The 17,634-nt window shown below is 45.5% G+C and overlaps 6 protein-coding genes across 6 annotated transcripts; 1 reads left to right on the top strand and 5 right to left on the bottom strand.

Annotated features, from left to right (window-relative positions):
* Nucleotides 1-151: 151 nt before the first annotated feature.
* On the bottom strand, nt 152-1,839 carry AOL_s00043g330 (uncharacterized protein; the record flags this gene model as incomplete). Its single annotated transcript, XM_011120816.1, has 2 exons — nt 152-686; nt 764-1,839. The coding sequence occupies 2 exons, from the start codon at nt 1,837-1,839 to the stop codon at nt 152-154; spliced, it is 1,611 nt and encodes a 536-aa protein (XP_011119118.1).
* A 635-nt stretch (nt 1,840-2,474) lies between these two features.
* On the bottom strand, nt 2,475-4,897 carry AOL_s00043g329 (uncharacterized protein; the record flags this gene model as incomplete). Its single annotated transcript, XM_011120815.1, has 6 exons — nt 2,475-3,324; nt 3,387-3,614; nt 3,686-4,284; nt 4,348-4,473; nt 4,540-4,572; nt 4,646-4,897. 6 exons carry the CDS (start codon nt 4,895-4,897, stop codon nt 2,475-2,477), a joined length of 2,088 nt encoding a protein of 695 aa, XP_011119117.1.
* Nucleotides 4,898-5,845: 948 nt separating this feature from the next.
* On the bottom strand, nt 5,846-7,055 carry AOL_s00043g328 (uncharacterized protein; the record flags this gene model as incomplete). The annotated part of the gene is made up of 3 exons (XM_011120814.1): nt 5,846-6,654; nt 6,714-6,819; nt 6,915-7,055. The coding sequence occupies 3 exons, from the start codon at nt 7,053-7,055 to the stop codon at nt 5,846-5,848; spliced, it is 1,056 nt and encodes a 351-aa protein (XP_011119116.1).
* Nucleotides 7,056-8,100: 1,045 nt separating this feature from the next.
* AOL_s00043g327 (uncharacterized protein) lies at nt 8,101-9,015 on the bottom strand (the record flags this gene model as incomplete). The annotated part of the gene is made up of 3 exons (XM_011120813.1): nt 8,101-8,426; nt 8,501-8,722; nt 8,805-9,015. 3 exons carry the CDS (start codon nt 9,013-9,015, stop codon nt 8,101-8,103), a joined length of 759 nt encoding a protein of 252 aa, XP_011119115.1.
* Nucleotides 9,016-11,196: 2,181 nt separating this feature from the next.
* AOL_s00043g326 (uncharacterized protein) lies at nt 11,197-13,476 on the top strand (the record flags this gene model as incomplete). Its single annotated transcript, XM_011120812.1, has 5 exons — nt 11,197-11,308; nt 11,370-11,663; nt 11,729-12,071; nt 12,136-12,207; nt 12,267-13,476. The coding sequence occupies 5 exons, from the start codon at nt 11,197-11,199 to the stop codon at nt 13,474-13,476; spliced, it is 2,031 nt and encodes a 676-aa protein (XP_011119114.1).
* Nucleotides 13,477-14,827: 1,351 nt separating this feature from the next.
* On the bottom strand, nt 14,828-16,309 carry AOL_s00043g325 (uncharacterized protein; the record flags this gene model as incomplete). Its single annotated transcript, XM_011120811.1, has 1 exon — nt 14,828-16,309. The coding sequence occupies one exon, from the start codon at nt 16,307-16,309 to the stop codon at nt 14,828-14,830; it is 1,482 nt and encodes a 493-aa protein (XP_011119113.1).
* Between the last annotated feature and the right edge of the window lie 1,325 nt (nt 16,310-17,634).

The following is a 17,634-nucleotide window of genomic DNA, read 5'->3' as shown; positions in this document are numbered from 1 at the left end:
GAGGTGACTGGTGCGCAACTCAAAACTCATGTGGTATTTTGGCTGAGATCTCTGGATAACTTCTCCAAGACGGGTTATAAATTCACTGACTACGAGTGATAACATTATTCCCAAAAGGCTACTAAACCCCCCTCCCCCCTCCCCCCTCTTATCACAAGATTGGAAACTTCTTGACTCCCTCCCTCTTCTTATACAACCTTCCATAACCCAACAATGCATACAACCTAAAGCATAACACTGCAAATCCTTCCCACCTACCCCCTTTATCCTCCCTCTCAACTTCCTCCGGATATTCAGCCCCCAAACTCCATGCCGCTGCAACTCCACTAATAACAGCGACTTCATGTGCATTCACCAAGGTCCAGCTTCCACAGTATCTCGTATGTTTGGAATTGTTGATCATCCATAACCATGGAACGACGAATATATAGTGCGTCCACGAATGACATAACTGATGCCACCAGTTTTCTTGAATGACTTTCGAGGGGTCAATGGTATCTTTTTCCCACAGATGAGAGTCTCGTGCTTTGTTCAGGTAGATCGTTTGGAACACATGACGCTCAAATGGAGTTGTAGGAACAGCGAGGGATGGGTTTACCGAATTTGGACGTTTGGGGAATTGATACTGATAGGCGGAGCAATTGAAGGCGTGAACAGGGGACGACAACGTTAGCTTGCTTGAAAACCTAGAATTTTGTATGGAAGGGGGATACTTATCATTTCCAACTTGTCTGGCTCTTGATCATATGGTTTGATATAATACATAGGTGAAAACTCCTTCCCTTGAGCGATACGGACTGAATCGTCTCTCCCCGTCTTGCTGGCTGTAGTTACCTGCTCTTCATCGAAATGGTTTGTATAATGTTTCTCCATGTAATTTGAGTCCCAATGGGTGACCGTAACATCATCACTCCATTTCGTATTTCCTAGGATAAACCTTTCCCTCCATGTCGCCTGCTTCCCAAGTATTCGTTTCGCAGTATCAGCCAGACAAGCAAATACCAGTTCGTCATATTCCTCCACCGTCTCTTCCCCGCCCATACTAGATTTGCCTTCTTTCTTTCTCACAAGAACCTTGACACCTTTTTTCCCTCGTTCAAGTACCCTCACAACCTCAGTATTCAACCTTACATCCACCCTTCTCCCCACCAAACTCTTCCTCCACGTTTCATAGAACTCAGATAAGTTCGGGAATACAACCATATCCGGATTATTCCCTGACAAAACCCCTTCCTTCTTTTTACTCTTATCCGCCGTCTCGGGGTCATACCACATCCCCACGGTGGGACTCCCATACAACCTCTCGAGGATAACACTATTAACCTCTGGCGTTGCATTCCCCGTTCCCAAGAATAAAGCAAGTGAAGGCATTATCATATATTCCCCAAACTCCTTCGAAAACCCAAACAACTTGAGTAATACTTTAATCGGTATGAAGACAAACATCAAACTGAACCATTTGATTATTTTTAACACATTTCTAAATTTTTTAATATCCTTTTCGTGTTCTTCGTGGAATACGGTGGGGAATACGTTGGTCCAAAAGTGACGACCCTTGCCGAATGATATTTGTAGATTTACGGGGTGAACGTCGTAGCCTTGTGAGCGGAACATGGAGAATGTATGACGAAAGATGTGGGAGCCGCCTTGGACCCCTTGGTTTAACCATGAGGCACCGTGTCGACTCTCATCGAGAGGGATTGAGAAAGCTTGACCACCACAGGAGGAAGTGGATTCTAGAACTGTGACTTCGAAGAGGTCAGGGTGGTTGGACAGGTGGTGGGCGCAGGACATGCCTGCCGCACCGGCACCGACCACGAGGACTTTCTTGGGAGCCATGGAGTACTGTGATACTTTATAGGTTAGTTTAATAAGCTTTGAATATAATCTGTCATAGAGCCAGAGTATCAGACTTCTACTTACATACCGTATACCACAATCTTTTTTAATATTAACGATAGTGAAGAAAGAATATCATTATCAATGATTTGACTTTCGAACTTTTAAGCTTAATTAAAATTTACTCCTGTGGTCGGCTCGGATAGTTAGTCCCATGACGTCTTTGTTCTCCAAACCGAATCGGGTTGTCCATGTTGCAGATATCGATCGGGATCGAGATCGTCGATCGCGATACACATGGCAGGAAAAGCTTCATGAGAATCGAGATCGGATGGGAATGTGTTGTCATTTCGATGGATGGCTATTGCACAAACTTGAATGATTCGCGAGGCTAAGATATATCTCATTCGGGTTAAAAAGTAATCGGACTAATTCATGTAGACGGGATTATAATGATTTTTAAAGTAACTTTTGATTCCCCAATTCCTATACAAATGTATGCCTGAAGCCCACTACGTAAGACAATAAGTGAGCGTCTCCAATGCATACTTGCAGTGGAATCCAATGAAAGTAGGTAACTAAGAAAATTAAACCATAGCCTCATAAACAGGACGATAGTTCCCCATAAGAATAATTCACCAGGACTCCCACTTCTGTCTTCCCATACTAACCAACCGATTGAACAGTTCCTCTCTCAACGTAATAGCGGTAGCCACATATTTATTCCCCCTCCGATCAATAATTTCCAATCCATCCGTCACCGTCTTTTCCAATGCCCATCCGACGATCAACTTGCCTTTCCATCCCAACCCCCCCAATTTTCTAACTTCCTTAATCTCATTTATAGCTACAGTCCAAACCGGCTTAAGGTCTGGACCTTCTAATGCTTCTCCACTAGTAGTTGCTACTGTTTGTTTCTCCCCGTTGTCTGAGGACATGATTTCCTTGACCTGATCGCTCTTGGATTTGAACGCAAAAGAAACGCACGGAGTTACCGCAGAGGTGGTGATATATATCGATCCTTTCTTTCCGTGCATTCTTGCCGGAAAGTCTACGGGCCCCATGGGTGGGATCTCCTTTTCCTTAGGTAGAATGCCTAACCGCTGTTTAGCATGTTCACTGCCGACTTGTGCTTTAATCTTATCCGTGCTGAGAGCCGTAGCAACCCCAGTTTTTGTGGTAGACTTAAAAAATCCTAGAACTTTTGAGGAAGTTTTCTTCTTCTCGGGTTTCTCGGCTGCTGGTTTGGTTACATGTGGTGGGGTCGAAGGACGGATTGCTCGTGCAAGTTCTTCCTGCGTGGCATCTAGGCCCTCGGAGAGTTCTGCGTGATCATATTCGGAGTGAGGAGTTATGGCACCTGAAGATGGTGCGGAGTCGGAACGTGGTGGAGGTGGGATAGGAGCTTTGTTGGCTTCGCCAATTCGAAGGAGCGTAATAGCGAGTTGGGCGTTCGTGGGGATACCTTTGAGAATTGTACTGCGTCTGTTTAGAAAAAAATTACAATAAAAGATGTAAGAGATAGCAAGTAAGGTTTAATAACATACTTGCGGAGTTCGAGGAGTTTCTGCCAATGTGGGAACTTCCTGTTAAGAAGTTTGACACCACGATCAATGACCGGTTGACCGAAGAACGTAAATCCAAATCCAAAGCCAGTGCCTTTAATGATCATGTATGAGTTTACAAAAAGGGACCCCAGCAGTACTGGGACTAGAATTGCAGCTAATCGAGTCCGTGGTGCATTTTGTGGGAATGGTGGTGTTGGAGACAGTGCACTGTCGGTGTAGGCTATTAGCATCTTCCGGCTTGAGATACCGAGATGTAGATTGAATCTAGATAAACATACTTTCCAAATCGCTCCCATGTATCCGATATACTCTCAATACCATGCATTACTGGTCTCATCTTCGACCACATTGCATTTTGCATCGGCTCCTTTGTCTTGTCATGTTTCTTGCCCGTCCCGCCAGCAGCTTTGTCTTTAGCCTCTGTGGCTTTAATTGCTACACTGGAAGGGTCAGGGACCTTGGTATCAATAGTCCCTTCTTCATCCTGCTTTGGATTTTCAGGATGCTGCCCAGTAGCACTGTTGATACCAATCGCTGCAATACTGCTGACGAAATTACTGGCCTCCTGTTCTACAGCTTCACCTTCATGCTTTTCCGGGGCTCCCGTGAGGGACCCTTTCGAAGCTAGAACTCCAGCCGGCGGCTCCTGTAATTTACCTGTTGATGCATCGACCAATGCCAGTGGTGTTGGTGGGAACAAGTACCGTCGGGACTCCGGAAATGCGATCAAGGTTATCAAGAATCCGACGAGGAGAGGCACCACTAGATCTAACAACCATGCAAGGAAATACACCGCACAGAAGGCTCCCGTTCGTTTTCTTTCGTTCCAGGATCTCAGTCTTGCAATGTGCTTGGACCCGGCGATGACGCCAACGATCTATGATTTATCTAGTAAGACCTCTGTAGAAATATTTTAAATTAATGAGGCTTCAATACTTACAACAGTCATATAAAGTCTTTCCAATGTCGAACGAAATTTATCCGGCGAGAACTCGTCGTCATCTGCAATATTAAGATCAAGTCCGCCCGGCGGAGCCCGTGGCATTGCTTTGACATGATATATTTGCTAAAGAAAACATAAAACTTTAGCCCCCTCTGCGCCATAATAAAAGTCAATAGAGCTGGCTCCAACCTTATTGAATCTTCGAATCAATGTCCATAGATCCTACAATATATTACCGTTGTTAGCCATCTTTCAACTCATACGAAAAAAGGAGAAAAGATTTGGAAATGCATACATCATTCGACAACCCCCCAACCAACGGCTTGGGAATCTGGTCAGTAGGATCATTCCACCCCAAATCCTTGACCTCTTTGTGATCATGATCGAACTGTGCAGCGCCTTTGACATCTTGGTCAGCGGCCGCTAAAGCATGACTGTCGCTTGGAGCATTCGCAGAACCATATTTTTGGGCAGGAGATGTGGCTGGGAGAGGGATAATACTGGAGGCGTGAGTAGAGACTGGGTCGGCGTCTTCTGTCGTCGACATTGCTCCTAACTTTTCCTTTGTTCTTTCTTTCTTATTCGAGTGGGTTTAATAGCAATAGACTTATAGTTTATAATGGAAGCGATATATCACAGGGCGCTGCGCCGGCGCCGGCTTTGAAATATGACGTTGGTGATCGACGGCGGATGTGTTGAGGTTGTCGCTGCTCTGAAAACGTTGTTGATTCAGAACTGTCGACTAGACCAGTCACTAAACGTATTGAATTGGATATGGGATCGGTCTGCAAAATGGAATGAATTTGATGAAGAATATTCGAATTGGACATAGTAAAGGGAAAAGAAAGGGAATTTAATAAGAAACAGGGGTGATATGGCTATCTTATAAGTTTCTTTGTTCAACATGTGAATTCTTTGGGGGTGCAAGTTCCATATCGCTTTAACACATCATAACCATGGTTTCCTGTGTTATTTTTGGCCTCAAGACAATCATATGCTATGACGTCAATTGTGGTTCTAGAGTTCCCGATATCCTCACCGGGTTAGATCTTTAGGGTAAAACCTGGATGAGGGATCTCCTGCAGCTGTGATTTGTGATTGTACTACTCGATTGTCATGTAATTGTAGGTTCCGTTTTGTCTTGTTCATATCTAGCCTCTTAATTTTATAGTTACGTTACGAGGGTTCCATTCAGAGGTTAACATATAGAATTCGAAGTATTCTGGTATTTGATCTAGAGTAAAATATTTCTGCGACTGCTTATATAGCTTCGAATTCTTGATTTTTTTCCGTTTTGGTCGAATTCGGACCTAATGGATACTAGAAGACTACCTAACTACCCAATACTAGGTTATGTATACACAAATTATATAATACTGACTGGTTATAGGAATAACTCAGACATGAGCTCGAACCAGTCCTGCATCCAGACTAGTCTCGTATCTAGCATCCAGACCAACCCAAACGATAAGTAGAGTTTCGTTGAAGGAGGTCGCTAAGATGAACTCAAAGCCGCGGCTGCGACCGCCGCAACGGACACTACAACAGCCCCAATAGCCGCTGCAACTGTAGCTTTATACGTCCCGTGAAGCTTCTGACTTTGTGTTTCCGCCTCCCTAGCCTGTTTCTGCAAATCATCTAGCTTCGCCTTATACTGTTCTCTGTCCCTCTCGCTTTTATTCGCCTTTTCCTCCAAATCGTGGATCAACCGGTCAAACTTCTCCTGGAGCCTGTCGATTTCACTAACCAGATGTATACCAGCAGTTGTTTCATGCGCCTTCCTCTCTTCGTCCACCATTTCCTGTTGGATTCTAGTTGTCTGTGGTTGATTATCCAAAATCTTTGAGATTATCTCGTGGGCCCGTCTCTGAGCGTCGCCGAATTCGTGCGGGTCATAATGACGGTAACGGTCCGTCTTAGCACCCTGATCAAGCATTGACTTCCAATAATCACCATTCTCTTTATATTTATCCTCTCTTCGTGCCTGTTTTTCCCTCTCGGCTCCATCTCTTGCCCAAAGTGTACTCAAAAGCATAACATTCTCCATAAACCCTTCTCCGCATATATCCTTAAAAGTGAAGATATTCCGTTTCGCATTCTTGGAAAGCCTGTTATCTGTGATTCTTTGGAAATAGATAATTCCGGCGATGAGTTTTCCTTGTTTGTAGGATTTTGCGAGCCATTCTGCTAGATTTCGGAAGATGTCTGCGTCTGGGATTTCAGTGTCGTCGAAGCCTGGGGTGTCGACTAAGACTACACGGTGACCGTCGACGAAGAGGTCGTATTGACTTATTTCGCTGGTTTCTGGGTGAAGTTAGCTTTTTTTTTTTATCTTTTTTACTCTCATGGAAGCTTTTGCATACCTGACTCTAGCTCTTCGCCAATTTTGGCATTAGGGTTTCCAGTGGCATTGTATATAAAAGAGGTCTTCCCGGTTCCAGTTTGTCCGATAAGCAAGATAATGGTATCCTAAACCGTTACGAATAATGTCTCGGTCAGCCATTTCCACCATCCACAATATGGTTATTAAACAAAACTCCATATCAGAATTATTAATCTCTTACGTCGCTCTCGTGATTAAGAGTAGATGCTGTAATAGAGTCGCTTGCTACGTCGTCAAACTCGCCGCCCAAATCTTCATACCCACCATGTATGCTTCCACTATCCTCCCGCCAAACGTTGGATTCAATTAAAACTTTCACCATTTCTTCCCTTCAAATGATGGTGGATTGGGTTTTATCGATCTTGTGGTTAGATTTCTGGTATTTGAAAGCGACTCTTTCTATCTGTTGGTCGCGTATATCGGGTTTCTCTGGCTGCAACCAAACTAAGCCGGGATCGGTTGGTAAATGGCTCTGCAGTTAATAAGCTCAGGCACTCTATAGCTCCCAGGTAAACATGCAAACTGGAAGCTTCGACGACAACGATTTATAGGATATATGGGTCCCGGTAAGAAGAATAAGAAGACTCGCAGTGCGATTCCGGGATCGATACCAGTGCGAGAATAGTTTCGCTGGTCAGAAGACGTGTATCCAAGAACCCCTAAATTTCGTAACCTCGCCCGAGCGCGTGAGAAGCCGTAAGCTGCGAGCTCAAGAAGGGCGGGGTACAGATCAAGCTCGCGAGGCTAACGTTGAAACCTAAGCGCCTTGTTTGAACGAAGTGTTGTCCTGCGACAGTGGCCTGTAAGTGGCGGTCTTAGGCCATTGGCCATAGAGGCTCTCAGTTCCAGGCTTCGAACTGAAGGATTGAACACATTTCTCTGGGCATGCATGGTGCAGGGGGTGCTGTGAAGAGGATCGCCACCTCTTTATGACAGGGATGGTGAAAGGGAAGTCGGCCTATAAGTGCTCTGTATTCATTCGTTGAATTAATTAGCCCGTGCTGGCCGAAGCAAGACTTTCATCCACAACGCAGTTTACATAATTATTCGGTTTGTAAATCACACATTCAATGCAATTTGAGATATCGCCGTCCGGGGTCAAAAGTAAATTTATAATTTGCCTATCATAAGGTATTAATATATTCTTGTAAGTATGCCCGAAATTCGAATACTCATTACCAAGAATACTAATAATAAGACGTCAACGCGGGGGTATTGCGAGCTACATATGTACACAGGACCCACGGGCTGGTTAAGTTAAGGCACACCGGCGCTGTCTGAGCATGTCTGAACATATATATACCGGCTTCTCGATCTAAAATATACAAGTTCGCTATCGATATCGATATCGATATCGTTGCTTACGTCTATTGGGTGACTTCTAATTCATCAGGAACTCCCGGTAGCTCCTGCTCAGGGCCATCGATCATTTCCAATAACCATTCTTTCGCAGGAGTAACAAACAAAGAAATGGTATCGTAATGACCTCCCAAGTTTCCTCTCCCACCGACCGCACAAAGGGCATCCTTTCTGTTGCAGTAAGAAGAAATCTTGTTCTTATAGCTATTCAAAATGGCCATTTGTTCCGGAGAACGAGGGAAAACACCGTCTCCGTCCTCCTTGCGAGCAGTTCCGTGGTGATATTCTTCACAGGCCATATGGCGTGGGTCTCCCATCAATACAACAGCGGTAACTAGTGAGGAGGGAAGAAGAATGGTTAATATTGATCAAAAAACCGTGACACTATTATATCTATGGGAAACTTACTTCTGTCGATAAGTTCAGCTGACATTCCTGGTATGAGCTCTCCCATCTGGCCGTAGCCACCACCACTAATGGCATCTCCAACAACTTGGGCACCCTGCGAGTAACCCATTAGGACAATCTTTTGATTTGGGCATTCTTTAGCCTGCTTGGAGATCAATTGCTTCAATGCTTCGGCTCCTGTAGCTGCGGATTCGGCATATCCCTCCAAAATAGCGGGATACTCTATATATAGATAGATCCAAGTCAGCATTTAGCTCTGCAGACGATGTGGATCTGGAGACGACAAAAATATCTTAGATCATACCTAAGGCAACACGCTCAACTGTCTGCGAAGTCGCTAACTGCACATACTCCGCGATTTGACCGATCTGACCTTCGCCTTGGACCTCAAGCGTGGCCCTGCATGAAATCATGTAGACATCGGCGCAATATGGCGCACATGGATCGATCGGAGGAGGCGGTATCGCCTGCGATATCGCAAGAAGCGAAGAGAGAAGTAGTAACGACGAGAACATATCAGGTCCAAAATTAAATCGATTCCAAAGGGTGAATACGCAAGCTGAAGAACAGAAAACGAGACAATGGAACGGCGAGCGACGGCAAGCGGGGACGATTTAATGATCGGTCGGAGCAGGCTTATCGAGCTTTATCTATCAGTGGCTTTGAAGCTAGCTCGACGCCTAGAGTAACAGCCTGCAAGTGCAAGGTATCACGAAGTAAAGGTCTAGAAGATCATTTCGTGAAGAAAAAGTTCCGCTCTACCCTTTCTTGCGGAGAAAATCCTTGCAGCAATTTCTCAACAAAGACTGGAATACTAGGATTTCGCCCGTTGAGAGGGAATGCGGAGACGGCATGGGTGAGGTATAGCTTGGTCTCGTGGCCATATCTACAATTGAGCATTAGAGGGAGAAATTATCGTGAATGAGTCGTTGAACTCCGGCATTTCCCCATCAAAACCTTTATATATAGGCCTCTAGACCAATCATAGGCATTACAGCTAGTAGACGGGCATTCTGTTTCAAAAATCGACCGCAAACTTTCGCGTTGGAGCAATGGTTTCTCGCGGCTACGGGTAATTTTGGGTTTTTGTGTTGGTACTATAAAATTCCAACAAGGTTAGGCTTGCTCACGAATTTGGACAAATGGCGGAGAAAGTTCGAAAAAAGTCAACTGGGATGTCGAAGGTTTTAATGTAGCTGGCCTGAAGGTCGGGGAAATCCTTGAGACCCTTTTTGGCTTTTAACGAGAATGTGGGGAGAATTCTAGCTGTAAGGGATGAGGGGTTCCTAACCCCAGATACGTATGTACCTACCTAGGTCGACTACACTTGTCCTGGGATTCTATAGCTATCGCGGCGAGCAGAGACTAGGATTGATCCCGATCGACGTTCTTGATAGGCTATAATTAACGGCCTTAATATATAAATGGGCCCTTTGAGTCCAAATTTCGCTGGTATAAACTCGACGTCGGCGTAATGAGTTATAAATAGGTGATCACGACAACAGGATTATCAAGCAGATATTGCGTCCGGTAATGATCCGATGCAGTAACCGTTGGGGAGAAGGTATAATAGGAGATCTGTCTAAATATCTAATATCGTTGGGTTAGTGCAATTAGAAAGTAGGATAATTCGGATTAGGTTGAGGCGGTATCGACAGCTAAGCATTATGTACATATCTGCGTGGGTCTAGCTCGACTAAAACTAATTTCGACGTTGGCTCACTGTACTGAGAATCCGAGGGCCACTGATAAAATCGGATATGAGCATAATATAACATCCCCGTGTTAAGTGTCTAATAGAACTAGCCTTCAGTACCCCTACAACTACTGTAGAATCTAGATCGAAACGATTTTCGTTGGTGATAGACGCATTATATCTTTTTGTATTCGATCCACTCGTGATAAACTTTTGAGCCCCATGGGTAATAAGTTGGCACATATGCATAACCCTCGAGTCATGATTTCGTAAACGGTACAACAAAATTGAACAACTGAGGGAATATATCTGGCATGATTGAAAAGCGAACTTATCTATCTATCCCATGTTTACATCTACCATGCACAGCATCATCATATCATGATATACTTAAGTATGTAGGTATATATATAAGCCTAGTATACGTATCTATAACAATTATATACGTGCAATGATGTCTACACAATGTGCTTCAGTTTATTAATATATGAGCTTATCTACGCTGTAGATTACTCTCTCTGAGTAAGTTGAATCGTGGCCGCATCAAGTCGATAGCAGGTATATAGGTCTCGTCGCTATATATAGGAGCTAATCACGGGATCAACTCTCTAACCATGACCGACGGAGGAATTTCGTAGCGAGATCCCTGTCAATGATTTCCTAATTAGGAAATCTACGACCTCGAAATACAACAGAGTGGCAACACATTTGTATGAGCTATTACCGATCGTATGAATCGAGCGCAAGATCACCCCGTAGAGCCGTTGTGCCAGGTCAAGAGTACTAGGGTGACGCCCAATGCACTTTATAAAACGTATTATCGCCCTACTCAGTTCCAAAATCTCCAACGTTTTGCCAACATACTCCCTCCTCCCGTTATCCTTACAAACCTCGTTGACCCAAATCTCAGGGTAGCTCTCTCTTTCTCTTAGGCGATTGTTAGGTATTGAGGTTATTTATTAATATATTTTTTAAAAAGTTACACCTTGATATTCCCAAGATGTCGTGTAGCTTCACCATCGACTACGCGGCGGCGGCGGCCTCCGCAAACGTTTTTTATTACGCAGCTGATTCGGCTTGTCTGGGTCTCCCAGGCTATGTTAACGGTTCAGGTAAGATAGGGGCGAAATCAATGATTAAAAATACTTCTTTAGGCTAACTTACAATGATCAGACTGTGCATCATGGCCAGTAGCGTCTGCTTCACCGACTGCAACCCTTATCTGGAGCGCTTCAGGTGGAACGGCGGTCACCAGCACTTGCAACGCCCCCGTTTTCACTTCAGAGGCTTTCCCAAATATAGTACGCACTACTGTTCCATGTAATGTCCAGAACAGCCTCCTTAGCGTTGATGGTGTTGCTTCGTACATTTATCCTACCGCCGGTACTACTGGGATGGGTACTTTTGTTTGGACTGTTGGCCCTGGCCCGGGGTCGACTACCACCACCACCGCAGCAACCCCTTATGGTATGTGTTACTGTCTTACAGTTTCCTTTAAATTTTGCTCGATTAAAACGCTAATAGGCTTTTAGTGGTTCCCGGATATACGGTCGTTCCCACGACTATCCCTACAACCTGGTCGACAGTTATCAATAGCACCGCTACCGTTATCACAACCCAAATTACCACCGTTGCTACCGTAACCCAGCTATCCACTTTGACGGCTGGTACAACCACGATTATGGGCCGTTTCCAGAAGAGACAGGCCTTGACTTGCAGCCCCAGAGGACCCGCTGGGTCTTATACCTCTGGTGCCACTGTTTCTGACTTGGTTTACACCGATGTCCTCCACACTACAACTTCGACATCAGAGTCGACCATTATGCCCACATCATGGTCGATTACAAACACCACAGTTACTAACATTAGTAATACGTATGTAATAGCTCATTACTCTTCAGAACATCACTATTTATGCTGACATCAAACCTTTTGTTAGAACAACTACTTTGGTCACATCGGCAACTCTCATTGCCAATACCATTATTACCGTCCCAGCTGCCACTGTCACGTAAGTTCATAAGATGCTAAATAACTTTTTGGGGGAGTCATACTAACACACAAAAATAGTGGAACTGGTACAACTGCTGGTACATCTGAGACTACTGGTGCTGATACTACTACCGCTAGCGTTGCTACCGGTACTATGGGACCATACGCTATCTCAGTTGTTGCAGTTGGAACCACCATTACCGAGGGCCTTACTCGTCGATCATTGCCTACCGCCAACGTAAACCATAAGCGTCAGGACAATGAGGGGTGGATCGGCCTTGCGGATGAAGATGGTACCGTTGGTGTCGTCTCTTCCCAGAGTGACGCCATCCAATTCTATGTCATTAATGGTGAACTTGTTGCTGACGTTGGTGGGGTTGACTGGTATACTTTCACTGAAACATCCATCATTGAGGATCCTGGTTATGAGACTTGGGTCCTCCAATCTAGCCCCCCTGGAGCGGGCTCTATCTCCACTGAGTGGCAGGGTTTCGAATTGGATGCCCTCGACTGGGTCAACGATGCCTTCGTTGGTACTGGCATGGCTCAGATGTGCGTTGCCTCTCCTTTGAGCGGGGAAACCGTCAGCATCATTAACTTTTGGTACGACACTACTTTGTCACCACCGGGAGGTGCTTGTGACCTCGTTACAGCCGCCATTGTTGCTGTTGAGCCAACCCCCAACCCAAGCGCTACCGAGACTGTCACATCACAGACTACCATCACTTCCATCTCCACTATCACTGGTCCTCCAGTTACCACCTACGTTTGCAACAACGGTGGAATGTGTCCAAATGCTTGCACTTATGATACTAACCTTGTCACCACTGAAGTCTGCTCGACCGCAAGTGATGGCCTCAGCACTTGCCAGGCATGTTTGGGATCCACCCCACTCCCAGTTATTCAGACTGACCTCGCTTGGGTCACCTCTACCATCGAATGCGCCACCCCACCATGCCAGCAGATTGTTACTCAGATACCTGTTCCATCCCCTCCATGTGATGGTGACAGCACTGTCACTGTCTGGGCTAACAACGGTGCTGCTGGTACTGCTGTTGTGGCTGCCGGTGCCGCCGCTGCTAACACTGTTGCTGCCGCCGATGCTGCTACTGATACTGCTGTTAGCAGCGCTGCTACTACATCAGCAACTCCCACTACCCCCAGATCGTCCACTCGAACTGGTGCCCCAACTGCCTCCCCGTCCATCGGTTTGGCAGGAAGGATCGAGTTCCGACCCGGCAGCGTCATGGCCCTGGCTCTCGCTGTTGCTTTCGCTTTCCTTGCTTAAATCCAACAGCAATCGTGGAATCTTACTGATCTAACGCAGATTTTTAAGGCAAGATGAAATTTTTGGAGGGCGGGACCGGGAACAAATTTAGTTCACATTTTTATTCTTTTACGCCTATTTTTTAATCATTTTTATTCTTCATTTCTTGCCCTGTTTTGCTAAATCCTCCGCCTTTGCATTAATTTCCCCTCATATTTATTTATCTTCTAATATTTATTACTAAAAACGCATGGGAAAAAGATCACGACATTCAAATACCGAAAGATATGATCTTAGCGAATCTCATATATTTTATAATATATCGAACCTATTTTTCTGCTACTCAAGATGGGCCGTACTCCTGACTGCCCTTGGGGAAAAACGCGAGTTTGGGATATATATAACTTCATTTCCACCCGAGATAAAGAGATCTGGTATCAAATCATCATATTATCTATATGTATGTTTCGACACATCCCGCGATCTTTTTTTAATCTTCTTTTGTTTATATCGGAATCCAGATTTAAGCCCTGATTTTTGTATTTAGCTTGTCCCAAATTAAAAATTAATTTTCCAGAATACGGACGATCGTAGGTGCGTTAGTGATTTGTCATATTTCAGGTTACGAAGCCTTAAGGAAACTCTGGCGTTGAGACTGATGGGAGCTCGGATAGAGGGGCGTGCTTCTACACTCGACAAAAAGGAGTGGTATATGATGAATTTGATACTATACTTGGCGCAGTTGGAAAGGAAATCGCTCTTAGCGCTCTGACCTACCGAGTCGTAATCGGACATCACTGATGTTACGAGATCTTTCGCTAATTACGCTCAAGTAGATCAAGCTTTAAGTAAATTATATCAGATTGCGTATTTTTAAACTTTGTGACATCTGGTGTTATGAGTTTAATTGTTTTGGAGCACTCGAGTACGTATGTTTGATGGCAGATCCTGAGGGTTTTAACAAGACTATTAATATTGGCATGGCGGCGAAGATAGGTCTAAATGAGGACCGGGGAACAAGTGTGAGACTCGTGGAACTGGAGAATCGTTTTAAAAGTCGCGGATAATTAGGCTAAATGAGTCGAAACCTTTTCACCTCAATATGGTTTGAGTTGGTACCAACCAATTCGCTCCTATGGAATATAAAACTATGAAACCGCGAAAGTAAATCTACGAGGGAGATTGTGATGTATGACCATAAACTAAGAATTTTTTTTGGATAAAAAATGGGAACTCGACTTTCTGTCCGAGTTCAAGAGAAGTAAAGCTTAATATACATGTATTGCGCTAAAAAATAAAAGAGGAAATCCAAACTCCAACCCATGACTGCTCCATGTGTTCAACTGCTAAGAAGTTCTAAGGATAAGTGAATCTATACTCGGCTCTTGTAAACCTTGACGAATCTCTTATTCTTTCGTGCGACAGCATTGGTTCTGCAGTTCTGAGAACAGGCTTGCTGTTGAGTTTCACAATCGGAGACCTTGATGTTCCTGTTACCGGTGCTATTGGCAGCATTGGCGCATCGGTTCTTCTGAACGTCACAGGATCGTGAGCAAGCAGCGCCGAAGTTGACAAAGGAGTCACCGTTGACAATGAATGGGCGGTTTCCACCGACGTTTTCAACGGCAACTGGTGGGGCACCGAGGGAACCGTTGAAGCTCTGGACGTTGGAGCCGGTGTTTCCGTTTTTGGTTGGAGTCTTGGTTGCTCCACCGTTGGCACCACCGTTGGCACCACCGTTGGCACCACCGTTAGCACCACCGTTAGCACCACCGTTAGCACCACCATTGGCACCGCCGTTGGCACCGCCATTAGCACCGCCATTAGCACCACCAACTTGGGCACCATTGTTTACACAAGCGTTCCAGGCGTTAGCAGTAGATTGATCACGTGTTCCCAAAGCCTGGATTTGAGCCTGGCAAGACCTGCAACGATCCTTAGCGGCTTGGTTGGACTGGCAAACATTGGTGAGCTGATCGCAGATTCGGTTGGTGATGATGTTGGGGTTAAGAGCCTCTTGTTGGCCTTGCTTGGTAAGTGGATCAATTGGGAGGAAGGTAGATTCGTCAGCCCTTCGTCCTGGGCGTCCAGCGACGAAGTCCATGGATGGATCGCAAAGTCCAAAGTCAACGGCACCACCGTTTCCACCGGCATTTCCTCCATTGTTTCCACCGTTGTTACCACCATTATTGCCACCGTTGTTACCACCATTATTGCCACCGTTGTTACCACCATTATTGCCACCGTTGTTACCGCCGTTGTTTCCGCCGTTGTTGCCACCATTGTTGCCACCATTGTTACCGCCATTGTTACCGCCGTTGTTTCCTCCGTTGTTAACAACTGGGCCGGTGCCATCGCTGGCAACTCCCCTGAAGTCAGTAAAACCGCTCTCCGTGAAGAGATCAGCAATGCTCTTTCCGTTAGCATTCAGGGGGTTGTTAAGAGTCTGTGCCGACAATGCATTGATGGCAGCAGCATTTGCGAAAGCGGGGTCGATTTTGGGAATGATACCCCTGAGGATTGGGTTGGCTGGGAGGGAAGGATCGGTACAAAGAGCAGCATTGCTGAAAGTAAATGGGTTGACGTTTTGTTCTGCGGCAACCATCCCCTTTGCGGCGGCGACGGCATCGGCTCCAGTACCAAGCTGTGCGAGGATTTGGTCACCACGCTTGAGCTTGTTGCATGGGTTTGCAGCACCGAGAAGATCAGAAATGGCGGCACCTGCAATTGTAGGTGCTTCACCTGGGTTACCGCCGTTAACAGCGGAGATGGCAGAGATTGGGACTTGCTCTTGTCCAAATCTGGCTTGGACGACTGCTGTGAGCAGGGAAATGAGAATAGCTTGCGAATACATTTTTAAAGATGTGTATATAAAAGCAATACTTGACAGAAAGTGTCGTATTCTTGGTTTTGAATGTTCGAACGATCGAAGCAAGAAGAAGCGTTAAACGGCGATATACGTCGAAAGAACGTGGGACTGAATAGAATCGTAAAAAAGAAGGAATCACTGGCACTGCCGTGTAGAAACGAATTCAATTCAAGACCGACCGGCGGAAAAGATTAGAAAATGAAAAGGAAGTAGAAGAAAGAATGTATAGCGCCTGGCTTGCTGATCGATCGTCGAGATGATGGTGAGAGAAGAAGAAGCCATGGAAGTAGGTGGGAGTCTGTGCTATTTAACTCCCATCCAGCGCTATTGGGAAATGCGTACATCTCGTACTTCTCAGAATTACCGGATACAAGTGGAGCCGGGGCGCATCGTGAGATCGAGTTTGCGGAAACACAGAGGAGGTTACCTATGTCCAGGGTATCGAAACCATGGATCTTCTATCGGACCCACGAAGGAGACATACAAGGTTCGATCCACGCCCAAGCTTTTTTCATATCCATAACCTGACCACTCGGGTAATAGCAACTTCTCTCGTGTTTTCCAAAGTTATCAATGCAATCCAGCTTTTGTTTCCTGGAAAAATGTTTATGGCGTCGGTAAAGCGTAGTTGACAGGGTCTTGGCCCTTGTCCGTTTTGTGCTGCGACGTTTCGGAAACACCAAAGTTCGCTTGCGCAGGCTAAGTTGACGGGGACAGGGGCCATCCCACGCATGATCTGCTTCAGGCATCCCCTCATTGCAACCAACATCCACCATCATTGAAGCATTTGGAGTATGAGCTAATTGAGATGTAGAAACGGATCGGGTTTTGGACCCAATTTGTGTCAATGACACTCTAATAGATGACCTGTAGTCGCCCAAAGCGATCTTATCCGTGGCGTGATCTGTGCAGAAACGGCAACTGCGACTCTGAGACCCCGGAAAAACTGCTGTCGTAGCTTAAGTTTTTCCGTGCCCGAAGACCTGGTTCGAGCCAACAATATCGATATCTCCACTCATTTGTTTCTCAAGAGTTTAGAGAACGAGCTCGTTTCGATATGCCCAATCGCGTATCCCTTTTTCATCCCAGGGCTTCATTTCTCCTCAGGAGCCGCGTCAATCACGGACATGCTCACTCCGAAGAGGGTTTAAACACGGGATAAGAATTCGAATAATGAGATTTAGGTTTGGTTGCAGCGCTTTGACCAATGCAATGCCCGATGACCTGTCGACGCGATGGGGTTGTTTCCAAGTTTTCCAGAAGCACTCTCTGCGCTTCGAGTCCAGGATGATAACGCAGGAACTGTCTAG

Source organism: Orbilia oligospora, assembly GCF_000225545.1.
Source record: "Orbilia oligospora ATCC 24927 unplaced genomic scaffold scaffold00043, whole genome shotgun sequence".
Taxonomy (NCBI): Eukaryota; Fungi; Ascomycota; class Orbiliomycetes; order Orbiliales; family Orbiliaceae; genus Orbilia; species Orbilia oligospora.
This window is presented reverse-complemented; position numbering and strand designations above follow the sequence as displayed.